The following is a 21,665-nucleotide window of genomic DNA, read 5'->3' as shown; positions in this document are numbered from 1 at the left end:
GAACTACAGGCACGTGCTACCACGCCTGGCTCATTTTTGATTTATTGTAGAGATGAGGTCGTGCCAAGTTGCCCAGGCGGGTCTCAAACCCGTGAGCTCAGGCGGTCCACTCACCTCAGCCTCCCAAGGCGCGGGATGACAGGCTGAGCCACCGAACCCGGCTGAGACCCTATCTTAAAGTAAATAAATAAATAATAACTTAAAAAAGGAATTGTGTTGTCACACATCTTTGCTAATAGCATTCCACTGTAGAAATGTATTTGATAGGGTTAGGCGTGACGGCTCATGCCTGTAATCCCAGCACTTTGGGAAGCCGAAGAGGAGGGAGAATTGCTTCAGTTCAGGAGTTTGAGATCAGCCTGGGCAGCTTGGTGAGACCTCATCTCTACAATAAATTTTTAAAAATTAGCTGGACATGGTGGTGCATGCCCGTCGTTCCAGCTACTTGGGAGGCTGAGGTGGAAGGATCACCTGAGTCCAGTAAGTCAAGGCTGTGGTGACTGTAAACGGGCCACTGTACTTCAACCTGGGCGACAGAGTAAGGCTTCCAATAAAAAAAAAAATTTAGCTGAGCGTGTGACATGTGCCTGTAGTCCCAGCTACTCAGGAGGCTGAGGCAGGAGGATCGCCTGAGCTCAGGGGGTTGAGGCTGTGTTGAGTCTTGTCATGCCACTGCAGTCTATCTAACCTGGGCAACAGAGTGAGACTCTGACTCAAAAAAAGAGAAAGAAATAAAGAAAGAAATGTATTTGGCCAACACCCACTATTACTTATTTTTTTTTTTCCATTTTAGACTCTTCTTTTTTTTTAATTTTCCATTTGGAGTGGAGTTTGTCCCCTAGGCTGGAGCTCTTGGCTACTGTAGCCTCAACCTACTGAATTCAAGTGATCCTTCCACATCAGCCTTCCAAGTAGCTGGAACCACAGGTGTGCACTATCATACCTGGCTAACTTTTTGATTGATTGCAGAGACGAGATCTTGCCAAGTTGCCAGCCTGGTCTTGGACCCCTAGGCCCTGGCAGTCTTTTCACTCCACCTCCCAAAGTATTGGGATTAAATTTGTAAGCCGCTGCACCCTGAGATAAAAGTTTATTTTTTTAAACTGGGTTGTGGCCAGGAGCACTGGCTCACGCCTATAATCCTAGCATTTTGGGAGGCTGAGGTGAGAGGATTGCCTGAGCCCACGAGTTCAAGACCAGCCTGGGCAGCTTGGCGAGACCTCATCTCTACAATAAATCAAAAAATTAGCCGGGTGTGGTAGCTCATGCCTGTAGTTCCAGCTACCTGGAAAGCTGAGGCAGAAGGATCACCGGAGCCCAGCAGGTCGAGGCAGTGGTGGCTGGGAGCGTGCCACTGCACTCTAGTCTGGGCGACAGACTGAGACTCCAACTCAAAAAAAACCAAACAAAAAAACTGGGTTGTGTTGATGGATGCACAACACTAAGTTTACCAAAAATAATTTAAAAAGGAAAAAAAGAAATATCATTTCACTGTAAATTTATAATGCATAAATTTTATGGTATGTAAATTGAACCTCAGCAAAGCAGTTTTTAAAAGCTTCTGGTGGTCTAAAGGTCTAGATTTTTAAAAAAGAAACATGAGAGAGGAACTTTACATCAATCAAGGTTGTTAACTGTGCCATGAACTGACAGATTTGTTTAATTCAACCTTCCGTACACATTTAATCAACAAAGGGCATAAAATAAAACAAAACTTTAAAATACCAAAGAAACTACAGAAGAGTATTATTTAAACTTGAAGTGGATATAAGACTTTTTAGGAACAAAGAAATGAAGCCGTAAAGAAACAGATGGGAAAATGTAAGTAATCAACCTGCTGGGCTCTGGCGATCCTTCCATCTCAGGCTTCCAAGTAGCTGGAACTACAGGCGTGCTCTACCACGCTCAGCTAATTTTTTTAATTGTATTGTAGAGATGAGGTCTCACCAAGTTGCCCAGGCTGTTCTCGAACCACAGGCTCAGGCAGTCTGCTAGCCTCGGCCTCCCAAAGTGCTGGGATTACAGGCTTGAGTCACTGTGTCTGGCCATTTTTTACTTTTTGTGGAGACAGGTCTCAAACTCCTGGGCTCAAGCAATCCTCCCATTTTGGCCTCCCAAAGTGCTGGAATTACAGGTGTGAGCCACCATACCCTTAGTAAAATTCATCCATGCTGTTGTATGTAGCTGGAGTCCATCTGATGCTACCATTGGATTAAGAACATTAAAAATACCATGAACATTTGTTTATTTTGAGTTGGGGGTCTCACTCTATTGCCCAGGTTGGTGTGCAGTGGCATGATCATGGCTTACTGCAGCCTCAATCTTCTGGGGTCAGGTGATTCTCCTTCCTCAGCCTCCCAAGAAGCTGGGACTACAGGTTCGTACCACCATGCCTAGCTAATTTTTAAATTTTTTGTAAAGATGAGGTTTCACTATATTGCATGTGAACATTTAAAAATCACTGTATTGACTGGGCACAGTGGCTCAAACCTGTAATCCCAGCACTTTGTGAGGCAGAGGCAAGAGGATTGCCTGAGTCCAGAGGTTCGAAACCAGCCTGTGGCAAGGCCTCATCTCTACAATAAATAAAAAAAAAATTAGCCAGGTGTGGTGGCACACACCTGTAGTTCCAGCTACTTGGAAAGCTGAGGCAAAAGAATCGTCTGAGCCCAGCAGGTCGAGGCTGTGGTGGCTGTGAGCATGCCATTGCCCTTCAGCCTCGGTGACGGAGTGAGACTCTGACTCAAAAAAAAAAAAAAAAAATTATATCAATGTATTTGGGCGAATTTCTCTTGGATATACACCTAAGAGTGGAAATCCTGGGGTGAAAACTTTGTGTTGAATGTGTCTCTCTATAAGACAATGCCATATTATTGTCTGAAGTTATCTATATATAATCTTACCTGGCAACTCTTGGTGTTGTTAGACTTTATAATATTTGCCAATCAAGCATGCGTAAAAGTGTCTCACTATTGTCTTGATTTGTATTTTTTTCTGAATGTGTCATGTTTATTGGCCTAACGTGTTTTCCACTTTTGACCTTCAGGCAACTGCTGAGGTGGCAAAACTCAACCAGTTTCTCTGGTACTCTTGATTCTTACAAGAGTTTTGATGGGGTGAAGGTCAACTTTTATGAGGCATAATTCTGAGGGAGTATAGTCTGTCACATGGTCATTGGTGTTCTTTTCACAAATGACTAACCCATCACGGGTAGAACAAACCCAAGTACCTTCCTCACTTCGGATAGGAAAGATATGTTGCCTACCTTTTCCTTGATTCGTTGATGGAGATGTTTCTCAGTGCTGAGACTCAACTAATTGCTTCGTTGTACAAAGAGTAGATGTCTTGAGATGTTTTCATGCTGCATGAACATCCTTACCATTGCTCTAGGTTATGTTATTACACACATAACACACAGGCACTGCTGGGTTTATGCATCACTACAGGCAAAGAGACCCTTCACTTGTAGGTCTTTTGTGTGTGTGTGTGTGTGTGTGTGTGTGTGTGTGTGTGTGTGTGTGTGTGTCAGAGTCTCACTCGCCCAGGCTGGAGGGCAGTGGCACGCTCGCAGCCATTGCAGCCTCGACCTGCTGGGCTCAGATGATCTTTCCGCCTCATTCTTCCAAGTAGCTGGAACTACAGGCGTGCACCACCATGCAGGCTAATTTTTTTAAAATGTGGGGTACAATTCGGGGTTAGGTATATGCATGGTTATACAGGTAAAGTGTGGGTACCCTTATTGATGTTATGTGCTACCCCCCCTTCCCAGCAGTGTCCCACTACTGCCAAACCCTTTCTTATAGTACTATGTGATAAATGATCATGATCCATTTGGCTAAAATTTTGATTTATTGTAGAGATGAGATCTCACCAAGTTGCCCAGACTGGTCTCAAATCCCTGGGCTCAGGCAGTCTTCTCGCCTCGGCCTCCCAAAGTGTTGGGATTACAGGCGTGTGCCACTGCGCCTGGCCACTTGTAGGTCTTACACAGCCAGTTGCCCCAACATGAAGGAGAATTGTGTTTACATCAGTGGTTCTCAAACCTTGGCAAGCGTCAGAATTCCCTGGAGGGCTCCTTAAAGCAGCTTACTGGGCCCTACCCCTGGAGTTTCTGATTCGTAGGTCTGGGTGGGGCCTTAGCAGGTAATATCGATATAGATGGTTTGGACACCGTACCCTGAAAACCACTGTTTTATAGATTCAAACTGCAACTGTTACACTGCAGGCCCAAGGAGGGCCTAGCATTTGCATTAATGTAATACAGAAGGCCTTTTCTACATCATGGCTGGAGAACAGTGGCACGCTCATGGCCACCACAACCTACTGGGCTCAGGTGATCCTTCAACCTCAGCTTTCCAGGTAGCTGGAACTACAGGCACGCATTACTGTGGCTGGCTAATTTTTTGATTTATTGTAGAGATAAAGTCTCACCAAGTTACCCAGGCTGGTCTCAAACCCCTGGACTCGGGCAATCATCTCCAAAGTGCTGGGATTACAGGCTGGGACTCCCGTGCCCAGCCTAAGGCTAGCACCTTAAAGGAGGAAGGTTTGGGGCAGAAGCTTTGTTCTGAACCTGTTAGCTCAATGTACACATTCAACAGCTTGTTGGAGGAGCTACAAATATTCATGAATGGAATCCTGACACATTCATACTGAACAAACATGCATATTAAGCACGCCCCGTGTTTACCTTGGGGTAGAGATTTAACATTTAAATATATTATAGTTAAGCCCTATACATCAAAAGATGAAGTGTGGACACAAAATCACTCAAGTGTGCAGCCTCTGTGAATCGGCCAGCACCAGTCCTGTTGGGGAAGCTACGGAGATCAGTCTCTTGTCCAGTCAAAGCTGTAGTTGTGGTTGGTGGAGCAGAGTGGCCAATTAGTCAGTGTCTGCATGAGCTGCAGTTGTTTCATTATTGCTCAACTGGAGGCCACTGCTTGTTTAGTTGCTAGAGAAAAAGAAACACCTTGTGGCAGTTAGAACGTAGTTTATTCTCTAAGTGTAGGGGTGCCTTGCCTGGCATGGCCCTTGGTCTTGTTTATAATTTGGTATCTTGTTGCCCCAAAGAATCTGTTCTGTTAGTCTTAGTATCTGAATTTTAACACGAATCCTGGTCAGTCTAAACTGCAAAAAGAAGAAGGTATAATGAGCTGTGTCTGAGCGCCCATCCCTTTATGACCAGGAACTAGTTTTAAAGCTTTCTCTGGGGTCTCCTTGGCCACGAGGGAGTCTGTTCAGTCAACTGTGGGGCTTAGGATTTTCTTTTCGGTTCTCACTGGTGTATATTACGGTTTCTCTGGGCAACATGCAGTCGGGCAGAGGACTGTGTGTTTGTTAAATCCTCAGTGCCATCTGAGCTACGTAAATGACTCAAGCTTGCTCAAACCTGGTCTATGAGCTCTTCATTTGTGTGATGACTAGACGTGGGAGCATATGTCTTCAAGTGACCAGAGGTGGGGAAAAGTCTAAGAGTACTTTCCAGAGGTAATTTTGAAGCTTTCCCTGGGGGAGGATGCCAGGGTGTAAAATATCAAGAAAACGAGAAAAACAGGTTGGAGCACTTTGCTGCTTAGAGTCTCAAGTACAAGGGCAGGAGGCTGGGCAGGTGGAGTGGCAGATTGTAAACCTGGAGCTGGTTCTGGGGATTAAGGTGTGCCTCCCGCTGAGGCCTGAAATGTTTCCCCACTTGAACGACCAGTCTGGAAAAGCTTTTCTGCCTCCCTGAGAAGTGTGGCATTCCTACACGCCGACCTAAACAAGGGCACCTGGTTACTGAAACACATATTCGTGATAAATTTGTGTCAACAGCCACCCTTACGAATTAAACTCATTGGCAGATAAAACTTTTCAACATGTTCTCACTTCATGTTTTCACTTCATATCTCATTAAGGTGTGGTGAGGAGTCTGAGGCAGTGAGAATGGTGTCCTTTGTTACAGAGACCCAGCCATGATGTTTGCGTTTCGGAGGTGGCTCTCGGTTATGCCAGAGAGATCTGGGCTTTGGGGCTAGGTGGACCAGGGTTCAAGTCTTCCCTCTGCTGGTTCACCTTCTGTGTGACCTTGAACGAGTTAATGAAACCTTGGAGGCTCCATTTCCTCATCTGAAGATAGAGATAATTTTATCTCACCAGGTGGCAGTGAGGAATAAACAAGGTCAGGTTATGCCTGGCACATCATAATATTCTACAGGTGAGCTTTCCTTTCCTTCTTAGAGGAAGATGACTTTTGTCATATGGCCTGACAGACCGGGTGCAGGTCTAGCCAGACTCTTTCTCCCACACGTGAACTAGGAATGAAACCAGGTGAAGAGGAAAATGGGGAATGGCTATCACTGCAGCTCTTTGCTTTTACTAATTCTAAATGAAAATATGTAATCAGGCCAGGCTTGGTGGCTCAGCCTGTAATCCCAGCACTTTGGGAGGCCGAGGCGAGTGGATTGCCTGAGCCCGTGAGTTCGAGACCCGCCCGGGCAACTTGGCGAGACCTCATCTCTACAATAAATCAAAAATGAGCTGGGCGTGGTAGCGCGCGCCTGTAGTTCCAGCTACTTGGAAGGCCGAGGCGGGAGGATCGCTGGAGCCCAGCAGGTCGACCCTGGGGTGGCCATGAGGCAGCCTGGGCAACTCAAAAAGAAAGAAAGAAAGAAAGAAAATATGAAAACATGAAATCAATTTAAGTGAAGAAAAGCCTTTGCCCCAAACTGTTTCTTGGGGGAGAGAAGATTTTCTTTCAGAATGATTTCTGGCCTTTTTATTCCGTCTCTGACTTTAGGGACTCAGGGTGGCGGTGAAGGTGGGCCCAACATGATGGTGTAGACCAGGGGTCCCCAACCTCTGGGGCCGCTGGTTGTGGGCTGCTGTTAGGAGCCAGGCTGCACAGCCTGGTAAGGTGAGCAGGAGCGAGGGGAGCTCCGTCTGCTGTCACGTCAGCGCTGACATTCGGTTCTCATAGAAGCACGAACCCTATTGTGAGCTGTGTGCACGAGGGCTCCTTATGAGACTCTGATGCCCGGTGATTTCCCACCCCCTCCACCATGGAAAAATATTTCTTTCCCCACAAAAGCTGTCCCTGATGCTAAAAAGTTTGAGGACTGCTGGTGTAAGACCCATCTTGGTCCCAGTGGGGCAGAGGGGGAGCAGAATCATGGCATATTTCGCAGTGAGCATCTGAACAGCTCTATAGGAGCACTGCCCTTTGTTTGCCTGTTGGCATCCCACAGGGGCTTGGGATGTTTGTACCGGCTCTCCAAGGAGTGTCAGATGTTATGCATTACAAAGATTTTTTTTTTCACCAGTGACATAATCAGAACATTTCTGATGAGCACAGTTCAAGTTGAATAAAAATTTGCCCTCAACATAATTATCTCTTGTGAAGATTTTTTGGAATCATTTATTTCATCTTGCTGTTTCAAAAACTTAAGTTCGTTCATTCTTTCTTTTCTACTTTCTTAGCAGGGTCTCACTCTGTTGCCCAGGCTGGAGTCCAGCGGCACGATCATGGCTTACTGGAGCTTAAAACTTCTGGGCTCAAGTGATTCTCCCATCTCAGCCTCCCGAGTAGCTGGGATTACAAGCATGTGCCACCACACGTGGTTAATTTTTTTTTTTTTTTTTTTGAGTTGGAGTCTCACTCTGTCGTCCAGGCTGGAGTGCAGTGGCCGCTCCCGGCCACCGCAGCCTCGACCTGCTGGGCTCCGGCGATCCTTCCGCCTCAGCCTTCCAAGTAGCTGGAACTACAGGCGTGCGCTACAACGCCCAGCTCATTTTGATTTATTGTAGAGATGAGGTCTTGCCAAGTTGCCCAGACAGGTCTCGAACCCGCGGGCTCAGGCAGTCCACTCACCTCAGCCTCCCAAAGTACAGGATTACAGGCTGAGCCACCGAGCCCGGCTCACCTGGTTAATTTAAAAACATTTGTTGGGGTGGTAGAGATGAGGTCTCACTATTTTTCCCAGGCTGCTCTCAAACTCCTGAACTCAAGCAGTCTTCCCACTTTAGCCTCCCAAAGTGCTGGGATTCCAGGTGTGAGCCACCATGCCTGGCCTTACGCTCTTTCTTTATTGGAATATGAATCTTAGTAAAACTTCCCTGTCCCCTAAATTAATGATTACGTTTATGAAACGTGGTCAGTGTGAGTCCTTGTCCTCTTTAAATTTCATTTCAAGAGTGAGTCTGCGTCATTGTTTGTCAGGTTAGGCGTATTATTCTCCCTGACAGCCTCAGCATGTCCTTCCTCTTACGAATCTAAATGTGGATTGAGGACACCACAGCCAGGGACTTCTTAAGCAGATCCCAGTCATGAGAGGCCAGCAGGGAGCCCTTCCCACCTGAAGCTTTTCCACACCTGGGATTGGAGCGTTGGCTCAGCCCACCTGGCCTGGATCTTCCCTGCTGCTTCAGAGCAGCAGGCCTAGCATTTGGTGTTCGCCATGCTTGAGGAGCAAATTTTACCTTTCTCTCACTGCTTCTTTAATTTGAGTTTTCTCCCTCCTCTCTTCTGCCCCTAATTGTTTACACGTTACTTAAGGGAACATTGTTTACCATTTGTTGTTTAGAATTATGCCTAGTTGTTTTCCTCAGGTTCTCAGTCTTTAAAGGCTGGGCTCGGTGTCTCACGGGAGGACCACTTGAACCCAAGAGTTTGACCAGCCTGGGAAGCATTGTGAGACCTCATCTCTTAATTTAAAAAACCCGCAAAAACCGCCTGTGATAATTAAAATGGTCTTTTAAGAAAGAACTTCAGGCTGGACGTGGTGGCTCACACTTTGGGAGGCGGAGGCGAGAGGATCGTCTGAGCCCAGGGGTTCAAGACCAACCTGGGCAACTTGACGAGACCCCCGTCTCTACAATAAATCAGAAAATTAGCTGGGCATGGTGGCGCACAGTGGCTGTGAGCATGCCACTGCGCTTCAGCCTAGGTGACAGGGTGAGACTCCTACCCAAAAACAAATAAAATAAAATAAAAATGAACTTTAGATACATCATCAAGTTTTATGAGCTGGGCTGCTGGGGATCCTATCAATAATAACAGTGAAACTAAGAAGTCCTTTTTCTCATAATATGAAATATAGACTGGGGACTCCTTGTATGAAGGGGGAACCTCCCCCAAAACCCAGAATTCTTTTGGAGGGTGAGCACCTTGTAGTACAGGTTTCCCCTGCTAGGTAAGTGTGCTGGGAACTTGTCGGCATCAGTGTACCAGCTAGTGTTGTTGTGAGAGGGCGCATTTGGCCTCAAAAAATTAGCTGGGCGAGGTAGTTCATGCCTGTGGTTCCAGCTATTTGGAAGGCTGAGGTGGAAGGATCGATCATCTGAGCCCAGCACATCGAGGCTGTGGTGGCCGTGAGGATGCCACTGCATTCCAGCCTGGGTGACAGAGTGAATCCGACTCAAAAACAAAAACAAAACAAAAAAATAGCAGAAACTCTAAAAGTCATCAAAATGGACGAGTTCAAAATTGTTTTGAGCAGTGGAACAAGTGTCTCTCGATAGATGTATTACATCAAACGGAGAATACTTGAAAGGTGACTGAGGTTTAGACATGTAAGAATAGATACATCATTTTTTAGAACTAAATTCCGGGTTTCTTCTGGGTCTCCCCTTGTGTAAGTTACTGTTACCTAGGCACTCCCCACCCCCAGACTCCTTCCTTCTACTGTCCTGCTGGCCTTCAAAACAGCAGTTCCTGGGTTCATACTCACTTTGCATTGACACCAGGAAGTGGGTTACAGAAAAAGTAATATTTTAGCTTTTTTTCTTTTCTTCAGGAAAAGCAAAGCATAAAAAGGAAGCAAAGGGCATTACTTCTTGTTTCCCAAATATGTTTTGCCTTTGCCTCTGGACTCTTAAGCTCCTTTTGAGGCCAAAGGCTGCTGCTTCTTCATCTTTGAGTCTGGTGGGAGATTTTTATTTTTAAATATAAGACATGGGGTCTCACCATGTTGTCCAGGCTAGTCTCAAACTCCTGGGCTCAAGTGACTCTCCCTCCTTGGCCTCCCAAAGCACTGGGATTACAGGCGTGAGCATGTATAGTGCATTCCATATATATATATATATATATATATATATTTTTTTTTTTTTTTTTAATCCCTTGGCTAGGCATGGTAGCTCATACCTATAATCCCAGCACTGTGAGAGGCCAAGGCAGGGGGATTGCTTGAGGCCAGGAGTTTGAAGCTGTAGTGAGCGGTGATAATGCCACTGCACTCTAACCTGGAAGACAGAGTGAGCCCCTGTCTCGATTTAAAAAATAAAAATAAAGGAACACTTTGCGAATTTGGGTGCCATCCTTGCGTAGGAGCTTGGCTTCCCATCTCTGTACTGTTCCAGTCTCAGCACACGAGCTACTGAGGCGAGCTCTGCCTTGGGATTTCTTATGCATGCGTACGAAAAGTCTAATCCAAGATCCGTGCAGAAGGGTGGAGTCAGTGGTCCAGCTAGTCCAGGCATGTGGACACTAGGAGATAAAGGTCAGCCCAGTGTGAATCCATGAGGTGACTTTTATGCAGCAGATTCTGGGCTCCTAATTTGTTCCAGGAACTGTGAGGGGCTGAGAAGACTCAAAGGGGACCAAAGGAGACCACCCCCCTCTTAGCGTCCACTCACTCAGTCTGGGCCCTTGGGAAAGCTGTCTGATGGCCTGAGCCACAACTTCCTCATTTCTGAAAAGGGATGATCCTCACCTGTAACGCTGTACCTGTTCAATAACCTGGCCATTCAGTATGTGACTCACGGCAAGCAGCCAGTAGTGGCTTAAACACAGTCCACTGCCTACTGCGGTGAGAGGCAGGTGAGCAAGCCAGCACACCGTGAGTAAGTGATTGTTTTCCCATGCATGGGCGTTCTGGTGGGAGGTGTGTATGCACAGGTGTGAGGAGGGGCCTGTGGGTTTCTAGGAAGTAGTGGCTTATGAGCCAAGCATTGAAACCCAATTGAGAGAATAGCTGACCAAGAAAGGGGGAAGGATATTCTAGAAATCTCTAAAAGGATACCCAGACTCTGCTCAAGTTCATGCTTGGGAGGAGGGAGGGAGACCTGGAGAAGTATAAAATGAGTTTTTAAGGAAAGGAAGTCTGGCTGTGCGTGGTGGCTCACGCCTGTAATCCCTGCACTTTGGGAGGTGGAGGGGAGAGGGTTGCCTGAGCCGGGGATCCAAGACCAGGCTGGGCAACCGATCAGACCTTGTCTCTACAATAAATCAAAAATTAGCCAGGCATGGTGGCGTGCACCTGTAGTTCCAGCTACTTGGAAGGCTGAGGAGGAAGGATTGTCTGAGCCCAGCAGGTCGAGGCTGCGGTGGCCGTGAGCGTGCCACTCGCACTCCAGTCTGGGAGACTCAGACTCAAAAAGAAAAAAAAAAAGAAAGGAAGTCTTTTAAAATTTGTACAAAGTCCCCAGAATAAGAAGAGGCCTTTGGATTGGTGGAACATTTGACTGTGAGCTTGACAACATCTGTTGTAAGGAATTCTGGGGGAGCCAAGAATGGTTCCCACCCTGCCCCCTGCGGTGGGATCTAAGTGCACTCCGGGCAACCCACCCACTGGTTTCCTGGTTACTGCCAAATTCCACTGGCAGAGGGAAATGATTCCATTCCTTTCCAGTTCTGAATATTAAACAATCAAGAATACTGCGGTGCCCTTGGAGGGCCAGGTCAGTGTCTTGCGGTGTGTGATACAGCAGCGATATCCTGGAAACGCAGGCCATGTCTGAATGCTACTAAGAATGGGAAACTTAAGACGCAAGGTGTGCCTGTTGCGGTGAAATACACTGTGTGGACGTGGAACCCAATCGCAAGGCTTTATAACAGCAAAATAATCCAATTAAAGGTCTGCCGTCACCTCCAGATTCTCATTAAAATCGTTTGATCAGATCCAGTGGCCTTCGTTCCAGAATCCCACGTCTGAGTTTGTACTTCGTTTAAAAGCACGAGGTGAGCTGTGCATGGTGACTCACATGCCAGCACTCTGGGAGGCTGAGGCAAGAGGATCCCTTGAGCCCCCGGAGTTTGAGACCAGCCTAGGCAATATAGCAAGACCTCATCTCTGCAAAAAAAATCCAAAAAATTAGCTGGCCCTGGTGGTACATGTCTATAGTCCCAGCTACTTGGGAGGCTAAGGCAGAAGGAGGTCAAGGGAGGACCATAAGTTTGAAGCTGCAGTGAGCTTGTGATCATGCCACTACACTCTAACCTGGACAACAGAGTAAGACCCCAACTGAGGAAAAAAAAAAAGGCATCGGGTAGATGTGGTATCTTGGCATTTCATTTAATCATCGTGACAGCTTCATAAAGTAGGTAGCTGTGTTTTGATTTGTTTTTTTTGCAAATGAGACTGAGACTTTATAAAATTTGTAGTTAGCAGACTCTGGGTGAACCCAGATAACCTGATGTCATTGTTCTTTTTGGTTTTTTTTTTTTTTGAGTTGGAGTCTCACTCTGTCACCCAGACTGGAGGGTGGTGGCTGCTCCTGGCCACCGCAGCCTCGACCTGTTGGGCTCCAGCGATCCTTCGCCTCAGCTTTCCGAGTAGCTGGAACTATAGGCACACGCTACCACGCCCGGGTCATTTTTAATTTATTGTAGAGATGAGGTCTCGCCAAGTTGCCCAGGCGGGTCTCGAACCCATGGGCTCAGGCAATCCACTCACCTCAGCCTCCCAAAGGCGCGGGATTACAGGCTGAGCCACCAAGCCCGGCTAATGCCATTGTTCTTACCGCCCAGCTAAAGTGATCCCACCCCACTGTTTTTGAAAATTTGCTGTTTTTCCCAGAAATATTCTGTAGATTTCTTTTGATTCTTTTCCCGTAGATAATTATCCTAACTAATCCCATTGGGATGAGAATCAGGTATTTCTATTCCTTTATGTTAAAATAATTACATGATTTGTCTGGGGTTATCACTTGTTTGTGGGTCTTTGATTTTTATTTGTTTGTTTTTTTTTCATTAAAAAAAAATTCATCCTGGGTAACATAGCGAGATCTCGTGTTTACAATAAATCAAAAAATTAGCTGGGTGTGGAGGTGCACACCTGTAGTTCCAGCTGCTTGGAAGGCTGAGGCAGAAGGATCGCCTGAGCCCAGCAGGTCGAGGCTGCGGTGGCCATGAGTGTGACGCTGCCCTCCAGCCTGGGTGTCAGAGTGAGACTCCAACTCAAAAAAAAAAAGAAAAATAAATGAATAGACAAAATCAAGTACAAAGTACATTGCATAATAATTTAAAGACTTTTAGGTGAAATTTCAAAAGTATTGGAGTGGCCACCTGAAATCTAACAATGTTGGGAATCTAATTGGCTATGCTTTTTATATTTAAATCTTTTTTTCATCCCAACAGGCCTGTGGCAAGCCTTTCATATTACTGTCGACCTAAAGGAAGAAGCTGATGCTTAATATTGTTTATTTGGGCCAAGGTTGAGATCAGCTGCTGGGGCACTCTTCCAAGTTGCCTTGGGGACTGCTCTATTTGGCCTTTGTGACAAGCAGGTTTTTAAAGGCATAAAAGGAAAGGGGGTGAGGGGATTGATAAAAATTTATTCCTCAGAAATTTTCACCGGTTTATAGAAACAGCTTTGATCCACGGTTGAACACTGGATTCTGGTGTCTGGTGTGGACATCATTAAGTTAAACAGTTTCAAGAGATGATTACATAGCTTAAGGGGGGAAGTAGTATGTAATTGCTGTTGCATTTTGTTTTTATCTTATTTGATTTTATTTTTGAGTTGGAGTCTCACTGTCGCCCAGGCTGGAGTGCAGTGGCACGTTCCCGGCCACCTCAGCCTCCACCTGCTGGGCTCCGGCGATCCTTCCGCCTCAGCCTTCCAAGTAGCCGACACTGCAGGCACATGTCACCATGCCCAGCTAATTTTTTGATTTATTGTAGAGATGAGGTCTCGCCAAGTTGCCGGGGTGGGTCTTGAACCCCTGGGCTCAGGCAATCCTCTGACCTCGGCCTCCCCAAGTGCTGGGGTTGTAGGCGTGAGCCACTGCGCCTGGTCTTAGCTGTGGTTTTACCATTCCATGTCTAAGGACGAATGGACTAGGAAGACGAATATGCTGTGTTGTAGATTAGTGCTTTTCCAAGTGTGGTGTCCAGGCAGCACCATTAGCCATTACCTGAGAACTGTTGGAAATAAAAACTCTGCCAGGTGCGGTGGCCCATGCCTTTAGTACCAGCACTTTGGGAGGCTGAGGCGGGCAGATGCTTGAGCCTAGGCGTTCGAGACCAGCCTGGACAGCAGAAATAAAAGTCAGTTCTACAAAAAAATGTAGAAATGACCTGGGCATGTTGGCACATGCCTGTAGTTCCAGCTACTTGAGAGGCTGAGGCAGAAGGATCCCGTTCAAGGCTGCAGTGAGCAGTGACCATGCCACTGCACTTCAGTCTTGGCGACAGTGAGACCCTGACGCAAGACAAAGAAAAGAAAAGAAATGAAAATTCCCCTAACCTTGTCCTAGACCGCCTAGACTAAATAGGCCTGGTCTTTCTAATGCGGGCATGAGATGAAATGATACCAGTCTTCTTTTTTTTGAGTCGGAGTCTCACTCTGTCGCCCGGACTGGAGGGAAGCGGCCACTCCCGGCCACCGCAGCCTCGACCTGCTGGGCTCCGGCCATCCTTCCGCCTCAGCCTTCCAAGGAGCTGGAACTATAGGCACGTGCTACCACGCCCGGCTGATTTTTGATTTATTGTGGAGACGAGGTCTTGCCAAGTTGCCCAGGCTCGAACCCGCGGGCTCAGGCAATCTACTTGCCTTGGCCTCCTAAAGCGCTGGGATTACAGGCTGAGCCACTGAGCCCAACCACAGACCAGTCTTCTTAATGTGGAGGTGGGGTGAGGGTGGTGAGGGGTGTGACAGTTACTGTGTCATTATTTCACCCAATCACATTGGGGTGAGAATCAGGTAATTGGATTTACCTTCTTAATCGTTCTGGTCTTGTCAAACTAGTGCTAACACTGTTTATGTGCTGATAACAACTCTGATTTAGCTATTAACCTATCATAATTGCCTTTTTATTATTGGTGTTAATAGTATTTAATGAGCCTCATAAATATCAGATACTTTACATAAGGTAAGTTTCTTTCATCTCTTACCCCTTAAGAATTATCCTTTAAATTATGAGATAAATGCCGGGCTCGGTGACTCAGCCTGGAATCCCGCGCCCTTGGGAGGCTGAGGTGAGTGGATGGCCTGAGCTCGCGGGTTCGAGACCCGCCTGGGCAGCGAGACCTCATCTGTACAATAAATCAAAAAATCAGCCAGGCGTGGTCGCGCGTGCCTGTAATTCTGGCTACTGGGAAGGCTGAGGCGGAAGGATCGCCGGAGCCCAGCGGGTCGAGGCTGCGGTGGCCGGGAGCGGCCACTGCACTTCAGTCTGGGCGACAGTGAGACGCCAACTCAAAAAAAAAAAAAAAATTAGGAGATAAATAATGACTACATCTCTTGGGGATTTTTTTTTAGGTTAAAAATGTGTCTGCAGGCACACAAGACATGCCTCCACCGCCATCTGACTATGTGGAGAGGGTTGACAGTCCCGTCGCCTACTCCTCCAATGGCAAAGTGAATGACAAGCGATCGTACCCAGAGTCTTCCTATAAATCCACCCCGTAAGTAGCGGCTCTCTACATGTGATAGACTGAGTCTAAAAAGCGAGTATTTGCACGTGTTTGGAGCCAGTGGTTGTTTGGTACCATTCTCCTTTAAAAACCACCCGAGGCCGCACACAAGCTGGAGAATGAGCGATCTCTGCTTTGTTATTAGAGGCCTGGGGCCACTTGGAAAACCAGGGGGGGGGGGGGAAGGTGGGGCCCTCTCTCTGCAAGCTGAAAATGCCTCCTTTCACTGGCTTAATTGAAAGGCTGGGTTGGGCTCTTTCACGCTAGGAATGCGGTTCTGCTTGCTCTTTCCTATTTCTGGTGTTGAAGTGTAGGTGAGGCGGAGAGGGCGTTACTGAGCAGAGGTCAGGGTGTGCTGGGTCTCTCCTCTTGCCAATAATTGTTAGGTCTTAGGAAAAGAAGGGAAAGAAGGCACATGCTCAGCCCCGTTCACGAACATGTCTGTCAAACTAGAAGACTTCATCTGAATTCGGATTCGGGAATTTTGACAGCCCCTTTGCCGTTACTCCCTATTACTGGGAGATGCAAAACCTCATGAGTGTCAGTCTTAGGGTAGGTACCATTGTGGTTATGTAAATGGTACCTAAGCCGGGCTCGGTGGCTCAGCCTGTCATCCCGCGCCTTTGGGAGGCTGAGGTGAGTGGATTGCCTGAGCCTGCGGGTTCGAGACCCGCCCGGGCAACTTGGCGGGTCTCTACAATAAATCAGAAATGAGCCGGGTGTGGTAGCACGCGCCTATAGTTCCAGCTACCTGGAAGGCTGAGTCGGAAGGATCGCCGGAGCCCAGCAGGTCGAGGCTGCGGTGGCCGGGAGCGGCCACTGCACTCCAGTCTGGGCGACAAAGTGAGACTCCAACTCACAAAAAAAAATAAAAATAAAAAGTGAAAAAATAAAATGGCACCTAAAGCCCAAGGCTAAGTCAGCCTGATGACTAGTGGAAGAAGGATGTTGGAGGTAATGGTACAGACTTGGATGTCATTTTTGACAATGGATGATGGATCAGTGTTAATGGGGGCATGTTCTGAGAGATGTGTTTGGCAATTTCATCCTTGCACAAACAACACAGAGTGTACTTCCACAAGCCTAGATGGCGCAGCGTATCGTTCCTGGGCTCCAAAGATGTACAGCACATTACTGTAATGAACACGTAGCACAGTGATCTTTGTGTATCTAAATACAGAAATGTCCCCAAATTCGTTTGGAACAATTTGCACATCTTGTTTATTCTTGTGTACGTCATCATCTTTCTTATTATTGAAATCAATACATTCACGTAGTATAAAATTTAAAAGGGACAAAAGGTACCAGCTACCTAGTTTCTTTCCCCGCAGGCAGCTAATATCATCAGTTTCTTTTATGTTCCTCCAGAGAGTTTAAAAAATAGATATGCAGGCCAAATATGTATATTGATTTTTTTCCCCCTTAAAAATACGGGCATACGAAATGCATTGTTAGCGATGTGTCTTATCTTGGATATTGTCCATATCAGTGTATGAGAGGAGGCCCAAAAAACCGGAATTTATTTATAAACATTTGTGTATTTATTCTTATATGTATAAACTTCAGTCACCTACAAAGGACTCTCCGTTTGATGCAATACAACTATCAAGATATTTTTTTCACCACTCAAAACAGTTTTTGAAGTTGTTAATTTTGATGTCTTTGAGTGCTTCTGCCGTTTTCTGTTTCACCTCTTCCACATGGGCAAAGTCCTCACGTTTCCCTCTGAGGACTTTTTTCGTTGAGGACACAAAAACCAAATTGCTCAGGATAAGATCAGGTGAATCGGGTAGGGCATGCAAGATATGCCGTTTTTGATCCCAAACTGCTGAATTCTCAGCTCAGTGTGGGCAGGTGTTCTCGTAAATTACCCATCACAAAATGAGCAAATGTGTTGAAAGATTCTCCAAAAAAAATTCACTGAAGCCAAACGCAGCCTCTTACAACAGCACTAGCTGGTACACCGATGCTGATGGATGGGTTCCTAGAACACTTACCTAGAGAAGAAGCATGTGCTATTAGGGGCCCACCTTCCAAAAAATAATTCCCAAGTTTTTGGGGGGCCCCTCTTGTGCAAAGAGTTCACTGATTCTGCTTTTTTGTAAATTACCAACAAAGAGGAAGCACTGATGATTCTGTTTCGTAGCTGTATAATATTCTATCAAATAGGCATCCTTTATGTGTTCCACGTGATGCATACTTTTCCCCACTGTTTTGTTATTATAAACTGCTTGAAGGAACAACCTTACGCATTTATCAGTTTGCATATATGTAATGTATCTGGAGGATAAATACTAGAAGCAGAATTGCCGGGCTGAAGGAAATGTGCATTTTTTCATTCTGATAAATGTGGTAAAATTGTATTCCATAAGGGTCATCCCAGTTTATTCTCCCAACCCACATCCCAGAACTTTTTTTGAAGGTCTAGAAAATGCAAATATGATGCTTCATCCTAGCACCCAGATGAAGGGGAGAATGGGAACGGTACTAAGAGATACCAGTGCGGCGATGTCTCCCACAGAGCCTGGTGTCATGACGGCAGGATTTCGCAGTCCCTGGGGAGTTGTAGAAATTGTCAGGTGTTGTTTCAGGGCAGTGCACTGAGTGCTTTGGAGGATTCAGGGGATGTTCACTTGGGGGGAGAAAAGAACACACAAGAAGTCACAACCTGTCTTTCCTCAGGTTTTCTAGAAGGTGCTCCGCAAAGTACCTCTCTTCTTTGCCACCATAGTGGATAGACAAGGCATAGATGGGGAACATTGGGTCTAAGGTCCGTGTCAGCATGGTAAGGTAACTCAATGTTAAGAGTTTTTTCCTCCCAAAGCATAACATACATCCAGTAAAAAGAGCACTCATCTTGAGTATACGGCCTGATGAGTTTTCATATCAGTGAACACTTAACGCCCACCACAGCAATAAATAAGCTTTACTGAATTTTTTTTTTACCTTAATACATTTTTCATGGATCATTTGTTTCCATTTTTCCTTTATTTTTGAGTCGGTGTCTCACTCTGTCGCCCAGGCTGGAGTGCAGGGGCACGCTCACAGCCACTGCAGCCTCATCCTGCTGGGCTCAGGCAATCCTTCCACCTCAGCCTTCCAAGTAGCTGGAACCACAGACGCATGCCACCACGCCTGGCTAATTTTTTAATTTATTGTAGAGACAAGGTGTCACCAAGTTGCCCAGGCTGGTTCTCGATCCCCTGGGCTCAGGTAGTCCTCTCACTTCTACCTCCCCAAATGCTGGGATTACAGGTGTGAGCCTGAGTTTTTCCTTTTTTTTTCTAAGTTAGGGTCTCACTTTGATGCCCAGACTGGAGTGCAGTGGCATGCTCATGACTTACTGCAGCCTCGACCTCCTGAGCTCAAGTAAGTGATCTTCCTGCCTCAGTCTCCCAAGTAAATGGGACTACAGGTGTATGCCATCATGCCCAGCTAATTTTTTTTTTTTTTTTGAGTTGGAGTCTCACTCTGTCGCCCAAGCTGGAGTGCAGTGGCTGCTCCCGGCCACTGCAGCCTCGACCTGCTGGGCTCCGGCGATCCTTCCGCCTCAGCCTTCCAAGTAGCTGGAACTACAGGCACACGCCACCACACCTGGCTAATTTTTTTGATTTATTGTAGAGATGAGGTCTCACCAAGTTGCCCAGGCGTGTCTCGAACCCGCGGGCTCAGGTAACCCACTCACCTCAGCCTCCCAAAGGCGTGGGATTACAGGCTGAGCCACTGAGCCTGGCTTGGTTGTGGTCTTATTATCACCCAGGCTGGAGTACAGTGGCACACATGACCGTGGCTAACTGTATCCTCAACCTCCTGGGCTCAGGCAGTTCTTCCACCTCAGCCTCCCAAGTAGCTGGGATGACAGGCACGTGCCACCATTGCAGGCTAATTTTTTTTTTTTGTAGAGCCATAGTCTCACTGTGTTGCCCTGGCTGGTCTCAGACTTCTGGGCTCAAGTGAACCTCCTGCCTTGTCCTCCCAAAGTGCTAGGATTACAGTCACAAGCCAGTCTGCCTGGCCTATATTTATATAGATGTTTTGAGCACCCTCAAATGTCCCTCTCTGGTTTCTTTTGCATATCTCAATGTCCTGTACCTTAGAATTTCATAGCAGTCTGCTAATTAGAATTAATCCTGCATCAGCGACATTAGAATCTAGCCTCAGCCAGGCACAGTGGCTCACACCTGTTCTCCCAGCACTTTGGGAGACGAAGGTGAGAGGATTGCCTGAGTCCAGGGGTTCGAAACCAGCCTGGGCAACATGGTGAGACCTCATCTCTACGATAAACCAAAAAGTTAGCTGGGTATGGTGGCGTGTGCCTATGATTCCAGCTTGGAAATCTGAGGTGAAGGATCTGCCTGAACCCAGCAGGTTGAGGCTGCGGTGGCTGTGAGTGTGCTACTGCACTCCAACCTGGGTGACAGAGTGAGACTCTGACTCAAAAAACATCTAGCCTCCCCACCCTTACTAGGTGAGTTTGGGTGAACCTGATTAGGTATACTCCCTACTATCCTGTCCACACACAGGGTGGATTAACCTTTATAAATCAAGGAAGTTGCATGTTGCCACAATGTAGAACTTTCAAGACAGGCTGTGCCACTATACTCCAGCCTGGGTGACTAATTGGTCAGGCTTAGTTAGATGTGCCTTCCAACAGTGGTGGCAGCTCTGAAATACAATGTATATAATGAACTTCATTCTGTCAGTCATGGCTCTGATGTAGACCATGAATACTGTGTGTCATCAGAAAAGGAGGATTCTTAAGAATGTGTTTCTTTTTTTTTTTGAGTTGGAGTCTCACTCTTTGTTACCCAGGCTGGAGTGCAGTGGCATGCTCATGGCCACTGCAGCCTCAACTTGCTGGGCTTAGGCGATCCTTCTGCTTGAGCCTTCTGAGTAGCTGGAACTACAGACGTGCGCCACCACACGCTGCTAGTTTTTTGTGATTTATAGTAGAGACAAGATCTCACCAAGTTGCCAGGCTGGTCCCAAACCCCCAGGCTCAGGCAGTCCTCTCGCCTCAACCTCCCAAAGTGCTGGGATTACAGCCTGAGCCACTGCGCCCGGCCCCAAGAATATGTTTTCAACTCAGTAATTGTCTTAAACACCTGCTGTGTGTACAGTACTAAACAAGGTGCCCCTGGGAATCCCAGGCCCACGTTCTCATGGAGATTGCGAAACAGGGTGGAAGAAAGCGCACAACCACACAGAGAGTCAAGGGAGACCAAAGCAACAAAAGCCACGTGAAGGAATGTGTGTGGGGGTCAGACAGATAACTAAAGAATAAACAGAATGAATTCAAACGCTACAGAAGGGTGAACTTCCAGACACGGGAGGCCAAGGAAGCAATATTCTCATTCTACAACAAGAGCCCAGCTTCCACAGCAAATTTTAACACAGTATAAGACATAGCTCTATATAAGGCATCTTAACACAACACTTAGCCATCTTAGCACAATGCTTAGACATTAATACAATAAACATGAAACAAATGGAAGACATTGAGCTTTCAATGATGTCCGTCCATGAGTGAAGGCGTGCAGGCCTAGTTACCTCTTCTGGGTTGAGTGTATTTGGACCTAATAGGACTTGTATCTAAAAGCAGGTTTGAGCTGGGCTTGGTGGCTCAGCCTGCAATCCCGCGCCTTGGGAGGCTGAGGTGAGTGGATTGCCTGAGCCCGCGGGTTCGAGACCCGCCTGGGCAGCGAGACCTCATCTCTACAGTAAATCAAAAAATCAACCGGGCGTGGTAGCGCGTGCCTGTAATTCCAGCTACTCGGAAGGATGAGGCGGAAGGATCGCCGGAGCCCAGCAGGTCGAGGCTGCGGTGGCCGGGAGCAGCCACTGCACTCCAGTCTGGGCGACAGAGTGAGACTCCAACTCAAAAAAAATAAATAAATAAAAGCAGGTTCGATGGTTATTGGAACTATGTGGATTCCCTAAATCTTAATTTAGAAATACTTTTCTTGCTAATCGTTTTGTTTTAACTTTCCTGCTAGATCAAGTGTGTTACTGTTTAGGTTTTTTTTTTTTTTTTTTTTTTGGTTGGGGTCTC

At 46.7% G+C, this 21,665-nt stretch overlaps 1 protein-coding gene across 2 annotated transcripts in view; it reads left to right on the top strand.

Annotated features, from left to right (window-relative positions):
* Positions 1-21,665, top strand: part of OCLN (occludin) — a 47,183-nt gene that overhangs the window by 13,437 nt on the left and 12,081 nt on the right. For both annotated transcript variants that reach the window (XM_008067889.1, XM_008067890.2), the window contains one exon: positions 15,459-15,604. In XM_008067889.1, coding sequence (XP_008066080.1) covers positions 15,459-15,604 — 146 coding nt within the window. The remainder of the gene's footprint in view (positions 1-15,458; positions 15,605-21,665) is intronic.

This window comes from Carlito syrichta, unplaced genomic scaffold, assembly GCF_000164805.1.
Source record: "Carlito syrichta isolate Samal-C Ts95f unplaced genomic scaffold, Tarsius_syrichta-2.0.1 Scaffold309812, whole genome shotgun sequence".
Taxonomy (NCBI): Eukaryota; Metazoa; Chordata; class Mammalia; order Primates; family Tarsiidae; genus Carlito; species Carlito syrichta.
The sequence above is the reverse complement of the archived record's forward strand: the minus strand, read 5'-3'. Positions and strand labels throughout refer to the sequence as shown.